This window comes from Epargyreus clarus, unplaced genomic scaffold, assembly GCF_041222505.1.
Source record: "Epargyreus clarus isolate Ecla_fem2 unplaced genomic scaffold, WU_Ecla_fem_2.2 ptg000014l, whole genome shotgun sequence".
Classification (NCBI taxonomy): domain Eukaryota; kingdom Metazoa; phylum Arthropoda; class Insecta; order Lepidoptera; family Hesperiidae; genus Epargyreus; species Epargyreus clarus.
In genome coordinates this window covers 17094791-17117983 of record NW_027332222.1, presented here as the reverse complement: position 1 = coordinate 17117983, position 23193 = coordinate 17094791, and the positions used below count along the sequence as shown (strand labels likewise).

The following is a 23193-nucleotide window of genomic DNA, read 5'->3' as shown; positions in this document are numbered from 1 at the left end:
TATTTCTTGAAATACCTTTTTATTGCAAATACAATAACCTGTTATCGACGAGTATTGTACCGACGACCGGTGAAATTCATATCTACCGACGCGGCATGGTTGGTACACGCGAATGGGGTACGGAATGGAATTGAATCGTAACCCCCTGCCACCCATCACTCCCCTTCCCCTTCCGTTCATTCAAGCGTGCAACGAGACATGATTTTCGTCTACCTAGACATAAATAAACAAACTAATATAGGTATATTAGTTTGTTTATTTATGAAACTTTGCGTCAGTCCCGCCTAGAATAGTTAAAATCATGATATTTTATACTAGACGAATAGTTTTATGAGTCTAAATTTATGATGATGAAATTTCTATGAATTTAAAGATGTATGAAATTTTCACTCTATCTTAACCACCTATTTCTCGTCTATATTAATCCGTGTCCTTAGTTATTAACATATATATCAGTCAATAATGTCACGTTCTATGGAGTTTGTGCATATATGTTGTAATCATAGTATTTACAGTGTGGAAGGGGTGTCCCCCATCGGCTGCCCCCTCGCGGCATATCCGCGGTCCATTCAAGTGCGGAATGCCAGTAGTTCCGGCCACGGCCGACGGGCGACGGCGCTTCCCGGCCACCGTGCTTGTGCACTTAATATGGAATGTCGTTGCAGACATCTACTACATTTGTTTATATTGTATTCAAGCGAATAAAAGAGCAATAAGGGATCAACGACGTTGACGACGACGACAAATTGACAACGACAGATTGACAACAACGTTATTGTCTCACTGCTGGGCACCGGTCTCCACTCAGAATGAGAACTAGAACACCTAGATGACAGTCCGCTGCGCTGGCAAAGTGCTAATTAAAATGAATAGAAAACCGCATTGTTATATATTGGTATTTATTTGTCCATCGTCATCTTGATAATTTTTAGGGATGAAACGGATAAATACATTGGAAAAATTCCAGGCAGAGACAGATGTTACAAATAATTAACACGATCACTGATCAGAACGATCATCAATAAGCCAGAATCAGTGTTTCGCACAAATGCAACGCAGCGCTTGCAGGTGGCGAGGTGGCAAGGTGGCACGCGAACTGCGCACGCGGCACGTAGCGCGCACGTGCGCCGCCCCTCCCCTGCGCGCCACTACGCACCGTATACTGGGGTCACAAGAATAACTTATTGATTGTCTGTCTGTCATTTATTAATGAATCAGTTGCGTTCTCTAAGAGGTGTTGTAATAATGAAGTTTAACAAGCGGCAGTTGCATTGAAAATGACACTTTTAATTGCCTACGACTTGAATGATCTTAGTAGTCCCTAATTACAAAATTATGTGCAATCTTCCTGTATGCAGCATCGGATTACATAACATAACCATTTATGTATTAATTAGTATTATTAGGTTGAATGCGAACGTCAGAAATAAAAATATGAGTAAAATTTCATTTAAACGTAACCCTTTAATAGGCCGTAGAGTGAAACGAAAATATCTACACAAAGTGATGGTAATAAATCAAAAGTGTAAAGCAAGTATCCAGTCCTCAAGGATTTAAACATAAACAAGGCATAATATATTGAAGCTTGTCTTTGGAACACACTTGACTATTTAACAAATAACGTGACATTACAAACAATGGGGCGGATGTTTACCAAAAGATGCCGGCTAATTAATGTAGCGGTCACCCGCGGGCAGGCGGCGCGCTTCCATCCTCTTCCACTGCGACCGGTTCAATTCCGATGGAACACCGTGCCTCGGATGCCTACGACGCATTTTTTAATAAATTACATAGCGAGTGTTGTTTTATCACTAGTAATCTCTTTGACGTTTGAACGGGACAAACCCGTTAAAGATATTCTAACAAGATTATGTTAGCATTATGATTATCGTGTATATTAACGGTGAATGAAAACATCATTAAATAACATATCTAAGCGTTCTACGTTGATTATTGAAAGGTGTATTAAGCCTACAAACTCGCACTCGGCTAGTGTGGTTGACTATGATCTTTTCTTTTTTATGAATTACAATGGTTTGATGGTAATATCTTAACGACGTCAAATGTGAAAATTATAATTAGCTTCTACAAATTAAAGTATCATTTTACGCTCTCTTTTTACTAGTCACTCAGATTCAATTACGTTTTCAGAACAAATTAAAACAATACGGACATAACAAGAGGAAGTTTCGTATTAAAATTGTTCGAGCGGGCTCCCTTTACACAGCGGACCGTCTAATTAAATAAAAATAAAGAATATTAACGTCAAAATAAGATAAAAACCTTCGGAAATTGCCAATAAAGTCTGAATTCAACAGTAGAAACTGGATCAGTGGCTCTTAACATTTCTAAAAGTTAAAACGTAACATAGTCGATGGTAAAGTTTATTTTTCATCTCGAACGCTATTTACCTACGTCTACCGGTCTACCTTTTATATGTAAATATATTGACTACTAGCTTTTACCCGCGGCTTCGTTCGCGGTAAGAGATGGCGTCAGAAATTATTAGAATCTAAAGATTTGTGAGTGGCGCCATAAAATTTGTTTTCATATATCCAACGGAAATAATATTATATAGGGTATACTAGGTACTCATGTCCTTTTCTGAATCCCTGAGTACTAGTGTACGTACAAAATTTCATGACAATCGGTTATGTAGTTTAGGCGTGAAGGTATAACAAACAAACAAACACACTTTCGCATTTATAACAGCTTGGATTACACAAACATATCTCTTTGAATACAAATGGCAAAAGTTCGGAAATGTTATTTGCTGGTCGAAACACATCACAAGTAATAAATATAAATGTTCTTGTTTGCCAGCGGGCAGATGTCATCCTCTATGTTATCAGGCCATTAGGCCCAAATTGGCCGACGAGACATTCGGCTACGTTGTACCAAAGAATCTTTGGCTTGAATCAAATCTCAGACGATGATTTTGACTGTCAGTGACCTTTCTCTGATTAGACATAAAATTTATTGAACGCCGCAATAAATCTCTTCGTATACAAAACGGGAATTTCCAGGCCGTTGTCTGTAGGTAATGTATTTTTCTTACATTTAGTATTTTTAAGTCTCTTATAATAAAAGTAACTTGTAAATACTACGGCTGATAATGCATTTATTAATGATTCAATTAAAAGGTTTATTTTTAATAAGGTGTTCATTAAATAATATAATTCAAATTGTGAGTAAAAACTGACCTTTCGTGGTCAAAAAAGTCAACATATTTTAGAGATAAATCGTGTATAAAAAATGTATCATTATCGACTGAATACTAAAATATATTTGTACCTTTATCATGTGGCATTTTTATATCGATTATTATGTATTTAATTGCCCATATGGAATCGTTGAACGAACAACTTAAGATACGGCAATTAATTAACTTTTAAGATCGTTTAATGAGAACAGTTGTACGCAATGGAGATTTGTGGTGTGGCATTAGGTGCTGAAACTTATTACGAGTGTTCTGAACTCCGTCGTAAAATAATAATAATCACAAGTCGTAAACTTTGAAGAACATATGTCAGTTACAATTACTCTTAAATTCTTACTTTCATCAATTTTAGTTAAGTTATACAAATAAAAAATAAACATGTTAAGGTGTTAGAACTAGAAGCCTTCGTGGTTTTATTATAAAGGTATAACCACGTATAACGGCTTTTCTAAAAGCAGTTGTCACTGCAGAGAAAAGCTTTATGATTCTCACTTCTAAACATATAATATTAAGTAACACTTAAGAATGAAAACTGCAATACACATCAATGAATATAGTCAAGCACTCACTTTTACTTTTAACAGTATGTGTAGATAAATCAAAGTCCTACTCATATTCATCACCCGGCTTTCGTCGCCCGCGAGCCGTACGAGCGCTACACGAGGAAGCAATTTCTTCGCATAATAAAATCGTAAACAAGCGACGACGCTAATGTACTTCCCTCTCACATGCACAGCTAAATATACACACAAATACACATCTCAATTGCTTCTTGAATTGATACGGGCAAGGAGAATTGAATATCAGACGAATTTAGAAAAATATAGTTTCAATAGATATAAATGGCAATGCTGTTCCACTGAACAGTTTTGATTATTCAACATTATCATTATGTTAATATTTTTTTCAAGACAGATGGGTTACCTGATGGAAAGTAGTCACCTAAGAATATTTGCTACACTGGGTCGGCAATGCATCGCCGGCTTTGGAGGAGAGCTCTTTTTGCACCTTTTTGAAGAGCTCCACGTCAAAGTGCTTCGGACATACATCGGGAGAAAGGTCATTCCACATCTTGCACACATTACTGGCAACGTGCATATTATGGGGTGCTATGATGTATGATATTTGGTATAAAAAACCTGATTAAAATTCGATCAGGTTACTTATGTTTGCTTACAAAACAAAAAAATCCTGCCATTATTAAATAAGCGGACACAAAAAAAAGAAAAAGCGCCAGGCCGGTTGGTGTACCGATGGACCAGTGGCGACATCGGTGGGCGCTCGTGCGGCCGCCGACCGGTTCCCGCTGCACTCGATTCCCCGCTCCAGTTCTACTTATACACTTCGGATTAATTGTTTCATAACATCGCCGACGTTCATTGTAATCGTAAAATCATACGCTTTTCAGAAACTTATTAATAACGAAGTTCTAAAATTTAATTTTATCAACAAACATTCAAATAATCTGGTTACGTTTCAAAAATATACGACATCATCCCAAAATACGATAGGAATGTGGATGAACGAATGACTGGTGTCACAGATATAGAACAAAATATAAATTAAATGTCCTGAAATATGAATGAAAATCTTAGTCATAGAGTCCATATGTTAGTCAGTCAATACGTTACGAGTGAAAACGTTCAGTGATATTTCTCAGGAAGTTATCTCTTAAATCCGGTACAAAATAATTACATACGAGAATAATATAATACGCGATTACAATTAATCTATCCACCATGGTAAGATCCAGCAATTTCTATGGGCAATGTCTAAATATAATAGTACTTTACGCTAAGTTACAAGAGAAATAAAGATCTTTAACCTATACAATGATACAGGGTCTATTGAAGTTAGTTGCTAATAAAATTTCGAAGTAAATACACGTTTGTTTTGCTTAATAATATCAGCAAGTGAAAAGCACCCTTGACACCCTAACAGGCAATTTCACCAGCATTTCCGTCAGCAACAGCAGACCTACTACTAATGAAAGAGTTTATTTCGGTAAAATCTTTGACCACGTTACACGAGCGCAATTAAACCAACACGCAATCAATAAAACAATCATACGTAGGCCGCCGTTGTGTTTGCATTTCCTTGTTTGCGTTCCGTTAAGCATTGAAGCCTCGGAATTGGTTAGCGAACCTCCAGTCAGAAGTATTACGTAATTTCGTTATCGCCTTTGGGAATTTTGAAGATAAATACTATTTTAAACAGTTTTACAGATAAAGAATAATCGCTAAAGACCCTAAAAGACGTATTTAAGCCACGAAGTATGTGTGCATACGATAGCAGAATAATCGTTAATTTATTGTTATAATTGCTATTTTAATATGTACTTATAAACTACTTATTCGAAATACAATCAAGTACTATGAACACTTGTTTTCAATCCAACAATTGGATTTTTTAATATACTAACTTTGAATTATTCTTCTGTAAACATTACGCAATGTCGCTTAGTAAAGGTTGCATTTCAAACGTCAATATAGTTTTGAGACTGGAATAAATACTAAAACCAGCTTTAAAATGATTTTTTTCCTTTGCTGGCTAACTATTTTTAGTTTCACCATAAAAAAACGTGTGTTTAAATATTAATGCTATATCTATCTAGCACACTGTGTTATCGCGTACATAAATCATAAAATGTGAATGTGTCACGCTTCTACAACAGCGAAAATAACTTTGATATATTATCATTTAATTATATGTATCGTCGTAGTTTCTATTTTATGTTCTTATTTTAAAACTAACAAAGTACGTACTTTTAGACGGAATAAATGATGGTAGGTGATTACTCTAGCTAGCGATGTTCACAATATGTAACTTCGAAAAGCTTTTTACTTAGCCCTATCCAATGAATAACACTGTTGTGCTCAAACTCGTTCTTACAAAAGTACTACAAAATACTGTTTACTGTTGCTAGTTTAATAATTTTATTCCTCGAAAGCACTAATCCTAGTAATGCATCCATTACACGGTATATTCTATAAAAACAATTCATCAATTCGACCTTTACAATAAATCTTCCGTCCGTGTCATTTCAATCAACTAAAGATTTATAAATAGTAGTCATTAATACCACATGTATTGTGTATTTAGTGTTACTACTGTGTACAATCATCTACCTGCTGGGTGGTGGCACCCTCACGTTCGTCACGCGCGGCCTGACCCACATCGCTCATGTGTTTTAATTCATTACCCGCCCCAATCGGTCAGCGTGTGAACAGTGAAACAATGCCTACACTCGTGCTCGGCTGTACATTGTGTTGTTTTTGTAGACAACACATCTTTCTATTCATTGACGTCATTGTGTTGACGGACATTAATCTTATCAAGATTAGATAAGTTCTTCATATCATGATTTCATTTGACACGATTAGTCACATAGCTTTCGGTTTCTAGTGTCTATTTAGATTTCATCTTATTGCATAAGGAATCCGAACTGTCATAATTTTCAAACACCTTTGACTTATTTTCTAACATTCACGTAGTACTTTAAACATGTTTTAATTCATTATATTTCACAGAGATAAATTTCCACCGTACAATTTTTTATATTGTTCTCTACACAGCAATATCACGAAGAGTGTACTTTACTAAGTAAGCAAATAGTAGTGTTTAAGCATTTCACGTAAAGTGCGGGTCGCTCCGCTCTAATTGGCGACGTCCCCGAGCCCCGAGCCGCGAGCCGGGAGCCCGAGCGCCGCCCGGGCACGCGACTACAAACAAAACACACGTATTGTTTGTTTGGGTACACCAGGTAACGTACCTTCAGTTTCAAATCCACTGTAAACATAACGAGCGAACTACGCCCACGGATCGCTGAAATGGCTACATTTGTTTTACAAATTAACTATTAGTTACTTACGTAATCGTTATCGTCAACCCATTATTGTCCCACTGCTGGGCACGGGTATCCGACAATAATGGGGATGTAGGTCACAGTCCACCTGTCTAGCCTAGAGCGAATTGGTAGAGTTCACACACCTTTGCAAACGTTTAAGAAGTCTCAAGTATGTACATTTACTCGCGATGTTTTTCTTTATTTGCTACAGCATAGCAAGTGATAATCAAATTCTAATAAGTAAAATAAAAAATATACCAGGATCCCGATAGAGGCCGAATTTTAACCACAAGGCTATTACTGCGTTTTAACAGCTAGAGAAAGTGAAATTTTATGAATTTAATGCGAAGACTACCTAAGTCTAGATTATGAAGTTGTATGAAACGAATATTTAATTTAGTAGTGTTTTCCATTCAGATAATTTATTTACATATGCGAGACACTAGTCAAATGTATTTTGCAACAGTACGTGCTACCCGCGCGGCGTCTCTCCGGCGGCACGTAAGATAGTCCACGCGTTACTTATCAAAACGATGTACCTCATTTATTATTGTTTACCTGTGTAAATGCTATTAATATATACCATGTAACTTTTTATATTTGCGGATGTCATTTTAATGAATGAATAATTTAGAAAAATAACGAATTTAATACTGTCGCCTTAAAAAATTACAATCTTGTTGTATTGATAAACCAGACAAACCACAAATGATGTTCACTATACTCCCATATTTGTAAAAAAAGGTGATTTATCATCAGGGATTTCCTAATAATGAATGATTTAAAAAGTAACACTATACAAATACTACGGCTAATTTCAGACGAGATTTACCGAAGCGGCATCGACTCTATTATGATAACATCGCTTAAGTAAGGTTACCAGTCGATGTGCATCATGTTGCGTAATTGATGTTGTCTAGTGAATAAATGCCTCAAAATACACGGTAAATCAAATAATTACAACGTAATAGCATGTATTTATTCATTTCTGCGAGAAAATGCAAATATTAATTATCTTCATTACGGATGCGTATAAAAACTGCATACAGTAAATTACTTCGCGAAGTTTTTCCCACACGGATTCTGATTCTCTTTATAGAATCAATACATCATGAGGGGATGATGAATGTGTACAATCAATTACTTCGTAAAGCGCAAAATGGATAAAAAGAAATCAATTCAGAGAACTCGTACCTCGATAATGCGAAATCTGCATTTTACATGCTCAAGCGATTGAATCTCACGTTACTGGATTTCAACCACTTTGATTATATTAAATGGCCTTTTGCCTTTTAGAACTTTGAAAACTTGATATCTATGAATGCGATATGTCGGCTCGAGTCATATGAGTCATGTACGACAAAGCAGTGCCTACAATTTGTATTGCTTACCCACGTCTACTGTTGCTAACTGTATGTGCGTAGCAGCCATAGATGTAAGCCTATATATTCGTATCCGCTCAAAGGGTTCCGCCACCAGCGAATATGATATGATATGAAACACAACCATCAGGTGAAAACCAAATGGTCAGTTCTCGGATTTCGCGAAAGATATCATTAGAATGGGGGCGTTTGTATGGATTTACAGCGAGGATTTAGTTACGAAGCAAGCAATCCATTCACCATTAACAAGGATTTTACACTGTGGGTTATTTGCAATTAATTCTTCTGATAAGTAATGAAACATTTATGCCCCAATATTTCAACTGGATATTGTTTCATTTAATTCGTAATAAGTTGATATTAGGTTCGGGAAAATATTTGTATTTTTAGTCCAGCGGAAAACCCCCAAATTTATGCAACAAGTACAATACAATCAAAACAATGTGAGATCTATGGAGTGGATAATTGGAATGTTCCAAGTACAATTAGACATAATAACGCGGGCCGGGCCGAATTAGCATAAATTCTATTTACGAAGCAAACTGCCCGCCTATACAATTACTTCAAATAGGCAATTCGTGTCTAATTAGAAGCGTGTATAAAACATAATAACGTATTCACGTGTTGCGTGCAAGGGTCACGAAATTATTGGTGAATTACTCGTACGCATAGACTTCGAACAATGTTACTTACTGGTAATATGTATGTATGGTTGGTGTAAGTTCGTCTGTCGGATTGTTCATCATCTTATGTTAACAAACATGTGGACAAAAACATCTGTATTTGTACTTTCTATTCCTGTATTTACAGTGAATTACAGATTTTTACACAGGTGCCGAATAGATAAAGGTAGAAAAAAACTTATAGAACGCTGACGAAATTGCAGGTGGACACGGCAGGTGACAAGGTTAATTAACAAACATACTTCATATTCATACGTGGAAGGACTAGCGACCGGAAAATTAGTATTCAGCCACAATCTAGCATGCAGTCCACCAGATAGTAGGAGGCTACTGCATCTGTAATTAACCTCTAATAAGATTAGCAATAATCCAACCTGAGGTCCGCCACAGATGCGTTGCTATACTCGGAGACAAAGTTAGAATGCCTTGGATACGTTTCGTTTCAAAGCGGAACGCAGCAGCGCTGCTGCTGCTGTTATTAGGAAATGTCTGTAGCGGCTTATAGCTCTGTAGTCGAACCAAAAAGGGTGCTAACACCACGAAAATACATCAAAAATCGATGTAAAGAGAATCTCCAGTGCAAACACTAGTATCGTTACAATAATGGAGCGGGCAACGAGCGGACAATGAGAAAGAAAAATTTCACTTTTCACGAGAGAACGCGTCCGCGTCTTACTTAATCATGTTAATTGGTAATTAATGCGCTAATTGCGTGCCGGCTTCAGTTATGACATACTAGGCGCTGACGCCGGCTTCACTGCCTTCTTTTTTTGCTGTACTTCTACATGACTGATAACGTGACAGCTAGTAGCTTTTTCGACCGTGTTTTAGCGATTTTTATGTTATATCAATGACATGCGCAAAACGTTTTTTTATTTATTATTTATTGACCATATTTAAAAAAAATAAGTACAAAAGGCGGAGTTAATGCTAAATATCATTTTCACCATTCAACCTTAGGGATGTGCAGAAAAACTAAAGGCAACAACTATACTAAAGGTAACAAAGTAACCAAATAAAAAGAAAAAGAAAAAAGGGACAGAGACGGAGGTGAACACAATTTTTTTTAAGCAAGTACACTTTACACTCAATTCTGATTTAGATAATAAGAAATAAACTTGATTCCATTATATTTATAAAATAACAACCCTCATGGCACAGGGGTTTGACATGAGTCTTGGTTATAAAGAAAAGCCAACTTAATGGACATTCCCCATTACTTCGTCCTTGTTTCAGCAGACACCGCGCTGAAACGGGGTCTTTGTTCGGCGAGACTAAAGGGGAACACAAGAAAAACGTTTGTTAAGTAAAAAGTAAGGCGACGGGTTTTATAAAGAAAATGGAGCAGCGGGTCGTAGGTGGGGATCACTAGAAACTTGTCGATAGTGGCTTCTTCGTTTCATGGATATTGGTATTGATTTTAGAAAAAGAAGCACTTTTACTTAAAGATGGAACTAGCTAAGTTAAAAGATTGATTGAAATTGTGGGTCTGGGACAATAATAGAGTTACGATAATTCTGCTTATCGGCGACTGAAAAGGGCGCTTGAGAATGACTTTATATGCTAATTGAGGATCTGATACTTGATACCTACTTATAAATATGCACAGAAACACACCAAAACAGAAACCTTCGGTAAAATTCAGTTTAAAGTGATTATTAGACATCGTATTAAAGAGAAAACTGAGGTTTCCCTATACCTTGAAATTATTGCGATAAAACGGGAACAAAACAAGAATTTCGCATTTCCTCGTCCTTTTAGAATCGCCGCGCGCTAAAAACGTGGCCTTTGTTCGGGATTGAAAGGGAGCGAAAAGAAATGCGTTTGTTGGCACGTAGAGAGCTGGGAGACGGTTACAAAGAAAACGGAGCGGGTCAAAGGTGGGAATCAAACGTTACATTCCGCCGCATGTGACCGCGCCGGCTCACGTGATCGGTGTCGGGTTACCACTCAAAGCTTCTAGTGTTCACGGGGAGATGTTTCTTGTACCTCGAAGTAAGAACAGAACTTCAGTATGTTTACAATGACATTTAAAGCACTCCATGTTAATTGATCCCTGTAGTCCATAGATATGACTTGCTCTAAGACTAAGTCACACTTAGGCACCACACTGTCTGGTCATTTATGCTTAAATAATATCACTATAATTTACTTAAACCCGAAGTACCTAGTATCAATGTGTCGCCCAATAACTGTCACAGCGGTTTCCAAAGTCGATTTTTATTTTAAAATCCCACTGACTGCCTTAAAAAACGTAATCAAATTGCCACAGATTAAAAAACATTAATAATTAACATCCATCAATAAAATATAACAAAGTCTATCTATAGCTTTATTATCATTATTTATCCTTTTCCGAAAGAGTCTTGAAAGGTCTTTTCACAATTTATTTCCCGTCACTTTATTTAGTGACGGTAACAAGCGTTGTATTACACGCGGGATAAATATGTCACTCACACCTTGACGACAAGAGGTGCCACCCTTTGTGATGTCGCACCGAGCGCTAAACAAATAATGATCTCGACATCTCGTCACTATATAAATCACTTACCTACGCTACAATTGAACTCCTCACACTTTTTACGAGAAATAAATACTGTATCTCTGAAGCTAGAAAGTAAATAACATTTATTGAGGGCTACGTGATAACTAGAATTAAAAAAAAATACTGTAGGTAACAATGTTGGACATGGACCTCTGGACCACTCCCAAAAACTTCTGGAGAATATTGTACCAAGCTGTTTCATCTCATCAGATCTCTTAATCAAGTGATCGACGTTTGTTGTGATTGTAATGTTTATGTATATTTTAAAGTTTATTTATATATTTAAATAATATACCTATTAACTGTAGTTTTTAGTGACGTGACCTTGATGAATATTCATGTGTGATTGCTGTAAACACACAGTAGTTAAAACTCGATGTTAGCAATTTCCCGGGGAAAGGTGAGACTAAGTATTACGTGGGAAATGCAATACGATCACTACACACAATTTAGTTTTCTAATTCTGTAATGACTTATCATACATACTTTAACATAGGTTCATAAGACTAAATATTTCACATAAAAAATCTTAGTTGTTGTAACAACGAAAATACTTCTGCTTAAAATTATAGCCTATGTTACCCCCACAATTTAAACGAATCCAACGACACCTCATATTTAAAATCTGTCAAGCCTTTAGGGCGAGAGGACATGCCAAAGAATGAGACATACATATATATACACACACGAAAAATTTACCCTCCGCAATCCGCACCAACAACGACAAAGAAGCAACGTGCAACCTTACTAAAATCCATTCAAGTTGACATACCGTAGAGGTCAAAGGATCGTATTGTAAATAATCTTACACACACAAATCTATTACGTTCATGTGATCATCTGTAACTCGTAGCGGAGATGAGAACAATAGAAGCGGGTCATTAATCTTGCAATCTCACTTTGCTCCCGCTTCCTGATCATCCGTCATGTCGTGAGCAGGCATACGGGGAAACTATTATTTAATCTGTGATAAAACGTTTATAAGGAATAGACTATGAAGATGACGCGTTTATGATCGAAGCTAGTCTTTGCATTGATAAGTAACATAATGTGAATCAATCTAACTTTATTTGATACTCATTACACAAATATAAATTAACCAAATACTCTCCTAGACTTCAACAATGCTTTTCATAAAAAATATGAACTTGTAAACGTTTACTGCCTGATACATACTGCCGAAGCTATTAGCCGATGAAATCCCATGTCTTCTATTATGAGTGTATTCGTTTTTTTGCCTCTGTTCGTACAGAATCGTGCTTCTGTTGTGAAATTTCCCGTTTATCTGAACAATTTCTCAAGTTGCACCCAGTTGTTTATCTGCTATGAACTATGCTTAGATTAAACTGCTCTTGTTGAGAGCGATTCTTGCCACTAATTACCAACCGTTGCCTCCGGACGGTAATTGGCTGTACGTACTAATTGTAAACTGGCTTCGTAGCTTACAACTGCTACAACGTAAGAGATCAGTGAACCTGACAATTATACTGCGGAGACTACAATAGGAGTGAATCATCAATCTTCGAATCCCAGGTCTTGCCTGTGACTGAAGAATGAGAACCGAGATCTTCGTACTGCGCTTTGCGGCAATTTTTCAAATCGTAATTGCGCATTTCTAAGAATCCGTTAATAAACATTAAACATCAAAATCTTATCTGTATAAGTATATCTGTTTATTAAATATTCAATTGTCCATCACATGCGTTTCTCGAAGTACATGGCGGAAAATCACATGGGAAAGGATGTTTTTTATTTTAAAATTGTTTTTTTATAATGAGTTTATAGGCTGCATCAGCACTTTTCATCAGACCTAATTTCAATTTTGTTGTTTACGCGATGTGGATAAATTCTTAGCCACAATACGTAAACAACAAAATATTCTTTTAAAAATCCCATAGACAAATTTCAAGGTGTCTATGGTGTTTGGCAGGACGCCATAGAGGCTCCCGGTATGCTGCAGTGCGGGCGCGGCGCTGGCCAACTTACTCGACGAATCCGCATCTATCCACACCTACAGTTTGATCAAAATTATAGATGGTTCATGGCATCGAGGTCAAAGTTAAACTTAGTTGTTATTGTCAAGTGCACTTGGCGACTGTTTCCGAACGAAAGCCCAGCCGCGTGCCAACAATGTTCAGCGAATGAGTCTAACTTCGACAATCACTTGATAACTTTCAGCAGTGCATCAAATGAAATATTTGGATGAAATATACAAATCTGATATGAAACGAGAGCCAAAATCGCAGTATAATCAATATATCTAATGTTTCGCTTACCAAAGATTGACATTTGACAATTGCATTCTTGAGGTAGTAAAGTTTCGATCTTTGTTAGGAAAAAGTTTAATAGATCAAGTACTAATAACGGGCATACCCAAAACAAGGAAGCGATAAATTCCAAAACAAAAAAGCAAGAATAACGGCTGGGAACATTCGAATTGTAAACAACAAAGGGATGCGATACAAATAGCCAACCAGAAATAGACACACTCAACTTTGTTCGCGGCACTGAACATTTATAATACGAATTTTAATTAGCAGTCGTTATATAATTTTTATTGCATACCACTAGATACAGTTGAGAATACTTATTCTGTTTCGAAAAATAACGAGGTCAAAGTAAGTCTGAAATAACCACTTGACCATCAACATTGTAACCTAAATCGGCTGTGTTCTATTTCTCTCTTCAATGGATGAATACATTCTGATACACATTTCCACAAATTTGCATGTCAAACCAATCTCGAGAGATTAAAAGGTAAAATCGCAAATCGAACGGTAGAAAGAAACTTTGTAAGTAAACCCTTGAAAAACTTAGTTGGACTAAAGATTTGGCTGGTCGGGATTTAAAAGAGAACAATTCGAAAAATTCTACACGAAATGCATAGAGGGTAAGTTATAAAACCGGGGCAATTTTGAAACGACAGTTAAACTGTGACAGCGGCAACTACACGCTCGTAAAGTGACGCGGCGTGCGCGGTGCAACACACGAGCGTGCGTTTGCGTTCGTTGCTGACCTAAAATAACACCAGGATGTTATGTTCGAATTTTATTTTAGAGGGAAATATTCCCGTTTTAGGTAACAGTGAACGTTCTAGCTTCAGAGATATTTGAACGAATGGTTACTGTTTGTTTTTCATTTCAAAAGCTGTCGATTTATATGATACCTATTCCTGTTGAAACATTTTGTCCTAAATTAGACGACTTGTATCTTTAACAAAAGCCTCCTAGTGTATTTCAATGATCATCGTCAATCACACAAGAGGCCTTTAACTTTCTGTTCGAATTAATATCTATCCTACTATAGTTGTTTCTTTTTTAAATAGGCATTTAACATGATTATTTTACATAGTAAAAAGATAAAGACATGTGTTACATAAACGGACGAATATTTATTTGTATGGAATTAATTTAGATGGGTTAGCGCGGATAGGATAGTAATTACTGTACAATAACAAAGACAAGAGGTGTTTTGCACAGAAATGCCTAATCCATTGCCTGCCAAATGGGAGGACTTGACCCCAGAGGGGTCAAGGGCAAGTCGTGCACACGTGGTCACGTTTTAAGAAGGTCACAAGCTGCACAGCAACAAATGTATATGGAAACGGTGATAAATGGAAATATATTCTAATTGTAACCTTTGCGTCTTGGGTGGAGCACCTGAACATCATCGCTTAATTTTACATCTCTAGTCTATTGTCTAACCTATTTAATGCAGCTTGGTAATAGTTACTTTTAAAGGCTCGCCTGAAACTATTGCAATATTTGAGATCCTGGATTTTTAGTGGTCTTCAGGCAAGGTCAGAAACAGGAGCGTCAACAGTTCGGACATTCCAGTTGATTGTTGAGGCAGTCGCCACGGCTTGCGTAACGCAGAGTGCGACCGGACGCCTCCGCATTCCAGCGCGCCCCTCCCGCTAACTACCCACATCCCATCTGGACGCGGCCCATGCTGCCGAGGGTCGCCTCGGATACTTCGACGTGCTCCATTGAGATTGATGAGCGAATTGCATGGCACAACCACATATAGAATCAGCTGACATTCGACAGTTATTTTACTTCATAAAGTTACAGCTATCTGTAGAATATGCGAACGCATTTCATTTTTAACCATAATAACAGTCAAACATAGGAATCGTTTTAATATCTAATAGGAAAACGCGAATTTATCTGAGGTAGATCAAGAGCAGAATGTGGGAGCTGTGGCTTCAATGTAGAGTTCATAGAAAAATACGCATTAGTAAATAACCCGAAGTATATACTTTCAAAGCGCTAGACAAGATTGACCGAATGCTTCAAAAGCCGACAGTTCGACTTGTCGTCTAAGCATGAAAGCGTGCACAAAATTTACCGCCGGACCCACGTGACCGCACACGGCATTGCTTAATTTTGCAAACTTAAATGGTCTAATGTGAACCATAAAACCGTAGAACTATGACATAATTTCAAGCAAATTTTTGATTTGAATATTATATCGATGGAATCGACATGATCTCAGGCACCGAATCGAACCTGACAGGAGGGCGTAACCGTAACATGATTGAAGATGTAAACGACTGCGCGAGATCTAATCTCTGCGCCCGTCTACTGCCAGTTAATTACTCATCGTGCTCGTTATCTGCGCTTTGAAAAGAACTCAGCGAACAAAGGCTGCGCTTTGATAATAAAGTTCTAAAATGCCTAGTGAAATATATTCTTTCATTTCACCACATGGAACTCGACTTCGTGTTATCTTGTGCAGAAAATAGCACAAAGGCGTGAACTAACAAAGTAGAAAAACTTTTATATTCAAGTATTTGTTACTTATTCTCCAGAATCTCAAGACCGAACTAGCTAGTTTAAAATAAAATGAGATTGAAATAAAAAGACATTGCTCCAAACTTTAAAAGAATTAAGTGTCGTTAACTTGGCAAGTCAATCTAAAAGTTCTTCCCCATACGTCGTCAATGACATATCAAACTGATCGTTCGACAAGATTGAACGCCGGTGCCACTCCTACTGCTTTTTCGGAAGCCGGTCCCGTCAAGCCGACCCAATTAACGGAGTCGCTTTGACGAAAGTTCACACGAGCACATTTTCCAGCGGAGGCGCGGCCGCGGAACGGGAAAGAGTTACGCAAGTGACACCACTGCCGCATGACAGACTTGACTCACTTGTTTTATTTACATAGTAACTACACTAACTTGTCAGACTTATGTTTTCTGAATGCTCAGTAATTTCCGTGGTGGTAGGAGATCAGTTAATGTTGACCCAATGTATTCAATAGTTTCTCCACCAAACTGTAGAGAAGTATAGTATGCCTCAGGCCTTCCCCAGTTGCTTGGAGACGTACGGGGTCAGCTATGGGACATGAAAAAAAGCTTATACATCGGCAATAATGCAATCTTTTCTATAAAATCGAATGTTAAACAAATTGATTTGCCTATAAAATACTGCAATGAATAAATAGAAGGATCCGTTGAGAAATCCAACTTATGACAGCAAATTTCCTCTTTCCGTGCATTTCACGATAAATGGGGATAAATTTCCTCGGTCTGACGCCCACCCCTGCAGTCGTGCACTTTGATCGTCAGCTGGACGCGACAGCGCTTCCTTTGCGTGACAAAATTTTCATCTCCACGACCCCTATCAAATATAAATTCGGATTAAACTGTCTTTTCAGACTTCCGGTACACTTCATGCCGTATTAATTTGAACATTCAAAGGAATTCCATCTTTGGATACAGTTGTATATTAAGCTATCACAACATAATTATGTGAGCGACACAAGAAACTCAATACTCATTTATAAGTTTTATGGAGTTGAACCTGCATCGTGTATATGAACCGGATATTTGGTGTAAATTCTCAGTTTTATTAAAACTACCTTGACAATAACAAATAAGTTTAACTTGAACTAAATTTGGTTGAAATTGGTGAATTAAACTTGAAGTTTGCGACCTCGTGTTCGAGCCACCGTGACGGCAAGCGATTAAGACAATGAGAAGAAATATTGTTTTTGCGTCTCTTACAACATTTTATTTAGTCAGGCACGTTTATTTTCGACTACCGGATGCCAAAGATCGCTACCTATTTCATCCTATTATGTTTTGTTTGTCGTTTTCCAGCAAAATTGATAAAAAACGAAACAATATCTCTTGTTAATATAACAAAGATTTCTTTGCAAAGCTTATACCAAAATTTCTATGCAAAAACTTATGAAAAAGCTACGAAACAAAAAATGACAATTTTAAAGTGTGACCAAATATTTATTAGGATTTAAAGTGCATCATGACAAAGTATTTATAATCCTCATAAAACATGACAGGTTGACTGACGCTGGCGTTAAGGAAACAATATGTCAAGTATGATACCGTGAAAAACTACATAACATATTTAAATACGAACTGATACAAACTTCAAGACTAAAACGTAGTATTCCAGCAGGAAGCACGAACGTGACATTAAAGCCGTCTCCGTTCAGCTTTGTTCAGCTTCCGCATGAGCGGAGAACAAAAAGTTTAAATTCACAGTCGCAAACAGCTAGCTAACGTAGAATTCTGAACGCAATAAAATAACAAAATAGTTACAAAACTCGAAAACGTCACAGAAAATAATACGTTTGAAGTGGCTATTATAATAATATAAGAACTAATGCGATAATTTTAAACGCTACTTAAAGTTGGTCATAATGAGCATTTAAAACGTCACGATGGGGCTATTGAAACAGCACGAGAAAATTGCAAATGTTTATAATAAAGTGTGTATTGTGTGTATAACAAATATTTTTAGGAATATTATAATTTGTTACCATTAGTTGTGCAATCAAAGTTGCTTTCATCGTTATGAAAAGTATCTTCTATTAATACAGCGACAACACGCTACGGAAAATAATTAAATAAGAAGCTTATCCCTATGACGCTATGATATAGATACCTACATCAAAACTATAAACAAAAATAGAAAACATAAAATTCCATTGCGTCAGTTATTATAAAGGGTAACCAATTACGGTCAAAATTATATTAGAGCATGCACATACCTGCTGGAGTGGTCCTGGAAGTTGCCGCCGTCGCGCAGCCGCACCTTGGCGAATAGCACCGCGGAGACGAACGGCACCTCCGTCAGCTCCTCGAGCACCACCTGCACCTCGAACTTGTATCGCTTCTTCTTCGTCGTCGTCATGAACTCCATGACGCCGCCAACATCGGGCCCGAGCCGCCCGAGCCGCCCGCACTAGCGCACCCGCGCGCCCGTCCAAACCGGTGCGAGCCGGTTCGCGGCGGTTCACTCGACACTACAACACTCGCACTTCACTGCCACTTCACTTCACATGTGTGTCGCTACAACGCACGTGTAAATGAACCGATTCGGGTTAACGGAAGCACGAAACATTCAAACTCCTATCTACGTAGATAAGTAAAGCGGTGGAGCGATTAGTTTGGCATCAACGGCGTCGGGTCTGCGGTCCGGCGAGGGGACGCGGATCACTCTCATATCGGCTGATGTCGTTAGCCTGAAAACAAAATTGATTGTTAGAACCATTAAGATAACTCGAGAAGCTGAGATTATTTCAAAATAGTCTTACATTTTTATCAAATTTCATTTTTTTACAATTAACCTAATTATTAACTATGCAACAACATATACCCAACGTTAATATATTTCATAATATTTTTAAACAGCAAATTAGTGTTTAATTGGATTGAATACTTTTTCATTTGTTATAAAAACCGCGTTGAAAGTAAATCCACAGTTCTTAGCATAAAACTTATAAACTGTTCCGCTAAACTGCACTTGGTTACATACAAATAGGTTCCCGTAGCAAATCCGTTCACGCTTAAGCCAACAGCGCAGCAAATCTTGTTACGGAAATTCATCAGCCGGCTAATCCGGCGGGACCGACGGAGCCCACGTCACGTGCACGGCCACTACCACTATGTCATTTACAATTTTAATACCCACTTTATTATGAGCTGCAAATTGGATAAATCGCACGAAATGAGACCTTTAGTAGTTTACAATGGGCGATTGCGATTAGTCTATCCTTAGGTCGGATAATATGTTCTAAACTGTATGTGAGTATCGTCGGGTACAAAACAAATACAGGTCTGTGGTATCGTCCAATGTAGCACCCGGAAAGTATACCTAGTTCAAATAATGATTATTTGTCTAATGAACAAATTTGTTATACATAAACAGTGTTAGTTACGCATTTATCAAAGAAGTATCTCCGCAAATGTAACGTAGAAATCCCATATTTTTTGGAATGAATTCCTGAAATTGAAACTCCCACCAACATGTGACCGAACGCAATCGGGGGATTAACCAGCTTTATGAAGCCGACTAAGTGCAATCGTGGTTTTTACGACTCGCTTTCCATTTCAGAATTTTTATGGAGATGGCAGGCAATATTGCTAAGCCGCCTCTTGATATTAACTGATAGGCTATCTGTACGCGAATTTTATAGTGTACATCTACATTAAACATAAAATGCAGACAGGCAACCGATATAGATAAGTAGGTTTGTGTACGTCAGAGTGGTTTTATGGACAAAGTAATTAAATCCAGGTTTAATTAAAACACTAAGGGCCGTATTAATAAACCGATCTCAAGTTTGAGATCTAACTCAAGTGCGATCTTAAGTTCGTTATCGTATTAATAAACAAAACTTAAGTGTCAAACATTAAACGCGCTCTCACTTGAGATCTGTCATCGCATTCGCTAATTAATAAATCAAACTCACTCTCAAGTAGCCTCTTGAGATGCGTTCTGAGATGGTATTAGCTGAGTGTAGTCGGACCTTGACTTGAGACGACGTTTACGTACAGCCGCGAAATGGATTTTGAAAATATTTTTGACGAAATCGATTATTACGATTATCATGAATTATTACGATAATATTGATGATCACTTTAGTTCTCGGTTACGGAAAATTTCTTTTAGGGACGCTCAAAATCCTTTTTAAATGCCTATAAAAAAATTTCAAAAAAGGTATAGATTCTATTTACACTTCTCTTTCACAGTATCACTAATTTTTATATAAATTTATATCTTGGTTCATCTTCATAATTTAACTATTATGATTTAAATTTTTATGTTATATTTTTTTAATTGAATGTAATTTTTATTAATTAATTGTAATGAAATTATTTTATTTTTTATTATTTCCAGGATTGATTGATTTAATTAAGATTGCAATTGTAATTAATATATTTATACTGAGTTTGAATTTCTGTAATGTATTTTTTGTACCTCTTATTATTCAATTGCATGCTACTTTGCACTTATAAGTGAAGTGATATTTACTGCTATTTACATACAAAGTGTAACCAAATGTGTAAGGTAAGGCTGGTATGTGTCTAAAATACTACAAATATAATTTTATAAACAATATATTATACAAAACTATTTCTAGTTTTACAATTATAAAATATTAATTCCTTTTCAAAGTAGATTTAAATTTTAAATTACTCAGCTTTACCTGAAAAAGAAAAACCAGAAATGCTTTATAATATAACCTAATTATATAAAATAGGAAACTTATTAAATTCTATTATTCCAAATGTAGCTTTAATTCATAATCCCAAATATAGTTCTAAAAAAAAAAGAAAATGAAATTCCTTATAATATAATCTTTTATATTAAATAGGAGATTTATTATTACTCAAAATGTAACTCTAAATAATATAGATCCAAATATAATAATATATATCCAAATATAGGTTTTAAAATATATACCTATTGTATTTTCTCTATTTTTATTGAATATAATAATAATAATGTTATAAGTAAATAACAGCTATATAACCTAATAAAATCAAAAGCTTTTCTTTTTTTTTCTAACATTGAGGCAGCAGGCGGATGCAAAGATGGTGAACAGGGTGGAGTGCTAGGCTTGATTATAACTTTCTCCTTTTTTGTGTATCATCAGGTGGGGCGTAACAGTCATTTCTAAAATAAAAAAGAATATTAGTAATGCAGTCTGAAATATTACTAATTATTGTATAACCTTAACTAACGCATAGCTAACTATATTTAGATATGTAGATGTAGTACTTCAAATAGTTAGATATGTAGAGTAACTTTTAAAACATTTAAAATACATACCTGATACAGTGTTGGAATCAATTACATCATCAGCACTAACAAGTAGCCCTGGAGTCAGCTACGATACATCTGTATTCATTTCTGCATCACTGGTAGATGGGCCGCCTCCATTTGACAATGTTTTTCACATTGTTGTTGCTTTAGGTCATCCACAACCGCATAAGTTATTTACTCGTATCCTACAACATTATCATAAATATAAAATCATGCCACTTTTATCAAATACAAGTCATTTGTATCTATAAGTTTATGTTAATTCTAAATTAATAAGATTATAGTAGCTCTGTAGGGAAGTTAACCTATACTACAGGTTTTTTTACCCAATTTAGGCAGCTGACGATACTGAATTAAAATAAACGATTATAATAAAGACTACTCTGAGAAGATTGTAATTGTACTAATGCTTCATGAAATAAAGAATTATTATTATTTGGTTTAAGGTTATTGGTACACATGAAAAATAGATAAGTACTTACTTGACGGGGTATGTGGGAGCTGGCATTATATTTACTAGCAATTTTATACCACGCAGAGTTCTTTTGTTGCAAATAAGGTCCGTCAATTTTTTTACACTCCACTACACTATTATATGAAAACGTTTTTTCCACTTCACTGAATATGTGTTTCTTATTCATTTCCATAATAAAACAGTCCAACTAATGTAAATACAGCTAAATAATTCGCACTTCACAACCAACTCATAACAAATAACAATGGAACAAAAGTAAACAAACTAATGACGCGACGCGTTTTGTTCACAGTAACAGTATCTGAAATCGAAATCGTAATATTTTTTCCGAAAAATATTGCACGTGAAATCTTTTACTTTTTATTTAGTATACGATTTAAAAATGATTTGTTATTTTTATAAATATATTTAATGTGATATTTCACTACAACAAACATTTTATTGCATTAGCAAAGGAGTGGAAACGAAACGCTGCATGACGTGATTGTAATGTTCAACTCTCATTCATTCATAGCTGTCATTTTAAAAAATATTTTTAATCTGTTCTACTGTTTCGAATGAGATGCTTCTCTTGAGACCGGTATCAAATGATACGCACTTGATACTCATTTATTAATTAGCGACGCTCTCAAGTCGCTGATCGCAACTTAAGAGTGACTCAGTTGATACGAACTTAAGATTGATATTGAGATCCATCTATTAATACGGCCCTAATAGTCGTGTATACAGACATACTGAAGCATCAATTAAGGGACATAAAAGAGCAACAACGGCAAGGGATAGTAAAATATGGGTAACCTATAACTTACATACATACACGAAGTCCTACAATGGTAGACCATCACAGGACAACATTTATCATAGGATAGCCAAAGTATGAATATAAATGAAAGCAGAATTATTTTTAGAAATTAATTATTTAAATTAAGGATATCAAAACGTTTGATATATCGATAAGG

General features: G+C 36.3%; 1 protein-coding gene and 1 long non-coding RNA gene across 3 annotated transcripts in view; both read right to left on the bottom strand.

Annotated features, from left to right (window-relative positions):
* LOC140747060 (uncharacterized) overlaps positions 1-23193 on the bottom strand; it is a 90039-nt gene that overhangs the window by 35739 nt on the left and 31107 nt on the right. For both annotated transcript variants that reach the window (XM_073079293.1, XM_073079294.1), the window contains exon 2: positions 18698-19171. In XM_073079293.1, coding sequence (XP_072935394.1) covers positions 18698-18849 — 152 coding nt within the window. In that variant the 5' untranslated portion in view covers positions 18850-19171. The remainder of the gene's footprint in view (positions 1-18697; positions 19172-23193) is intronic.
* LOC140747059 (uncharacterized) lies at positions 20240-22634 on the bottom strand. Its single transcript, XR_012102843.1, has 3 exons — positions 21766-22634; positions 21467-21609; positions 20240-21139 (listed from the first exon to the last, which is right to left on the bottom strand). It is a non-coding gene; the product is annotated as an uncharacterized LOC140747059 (long non-coding RNA).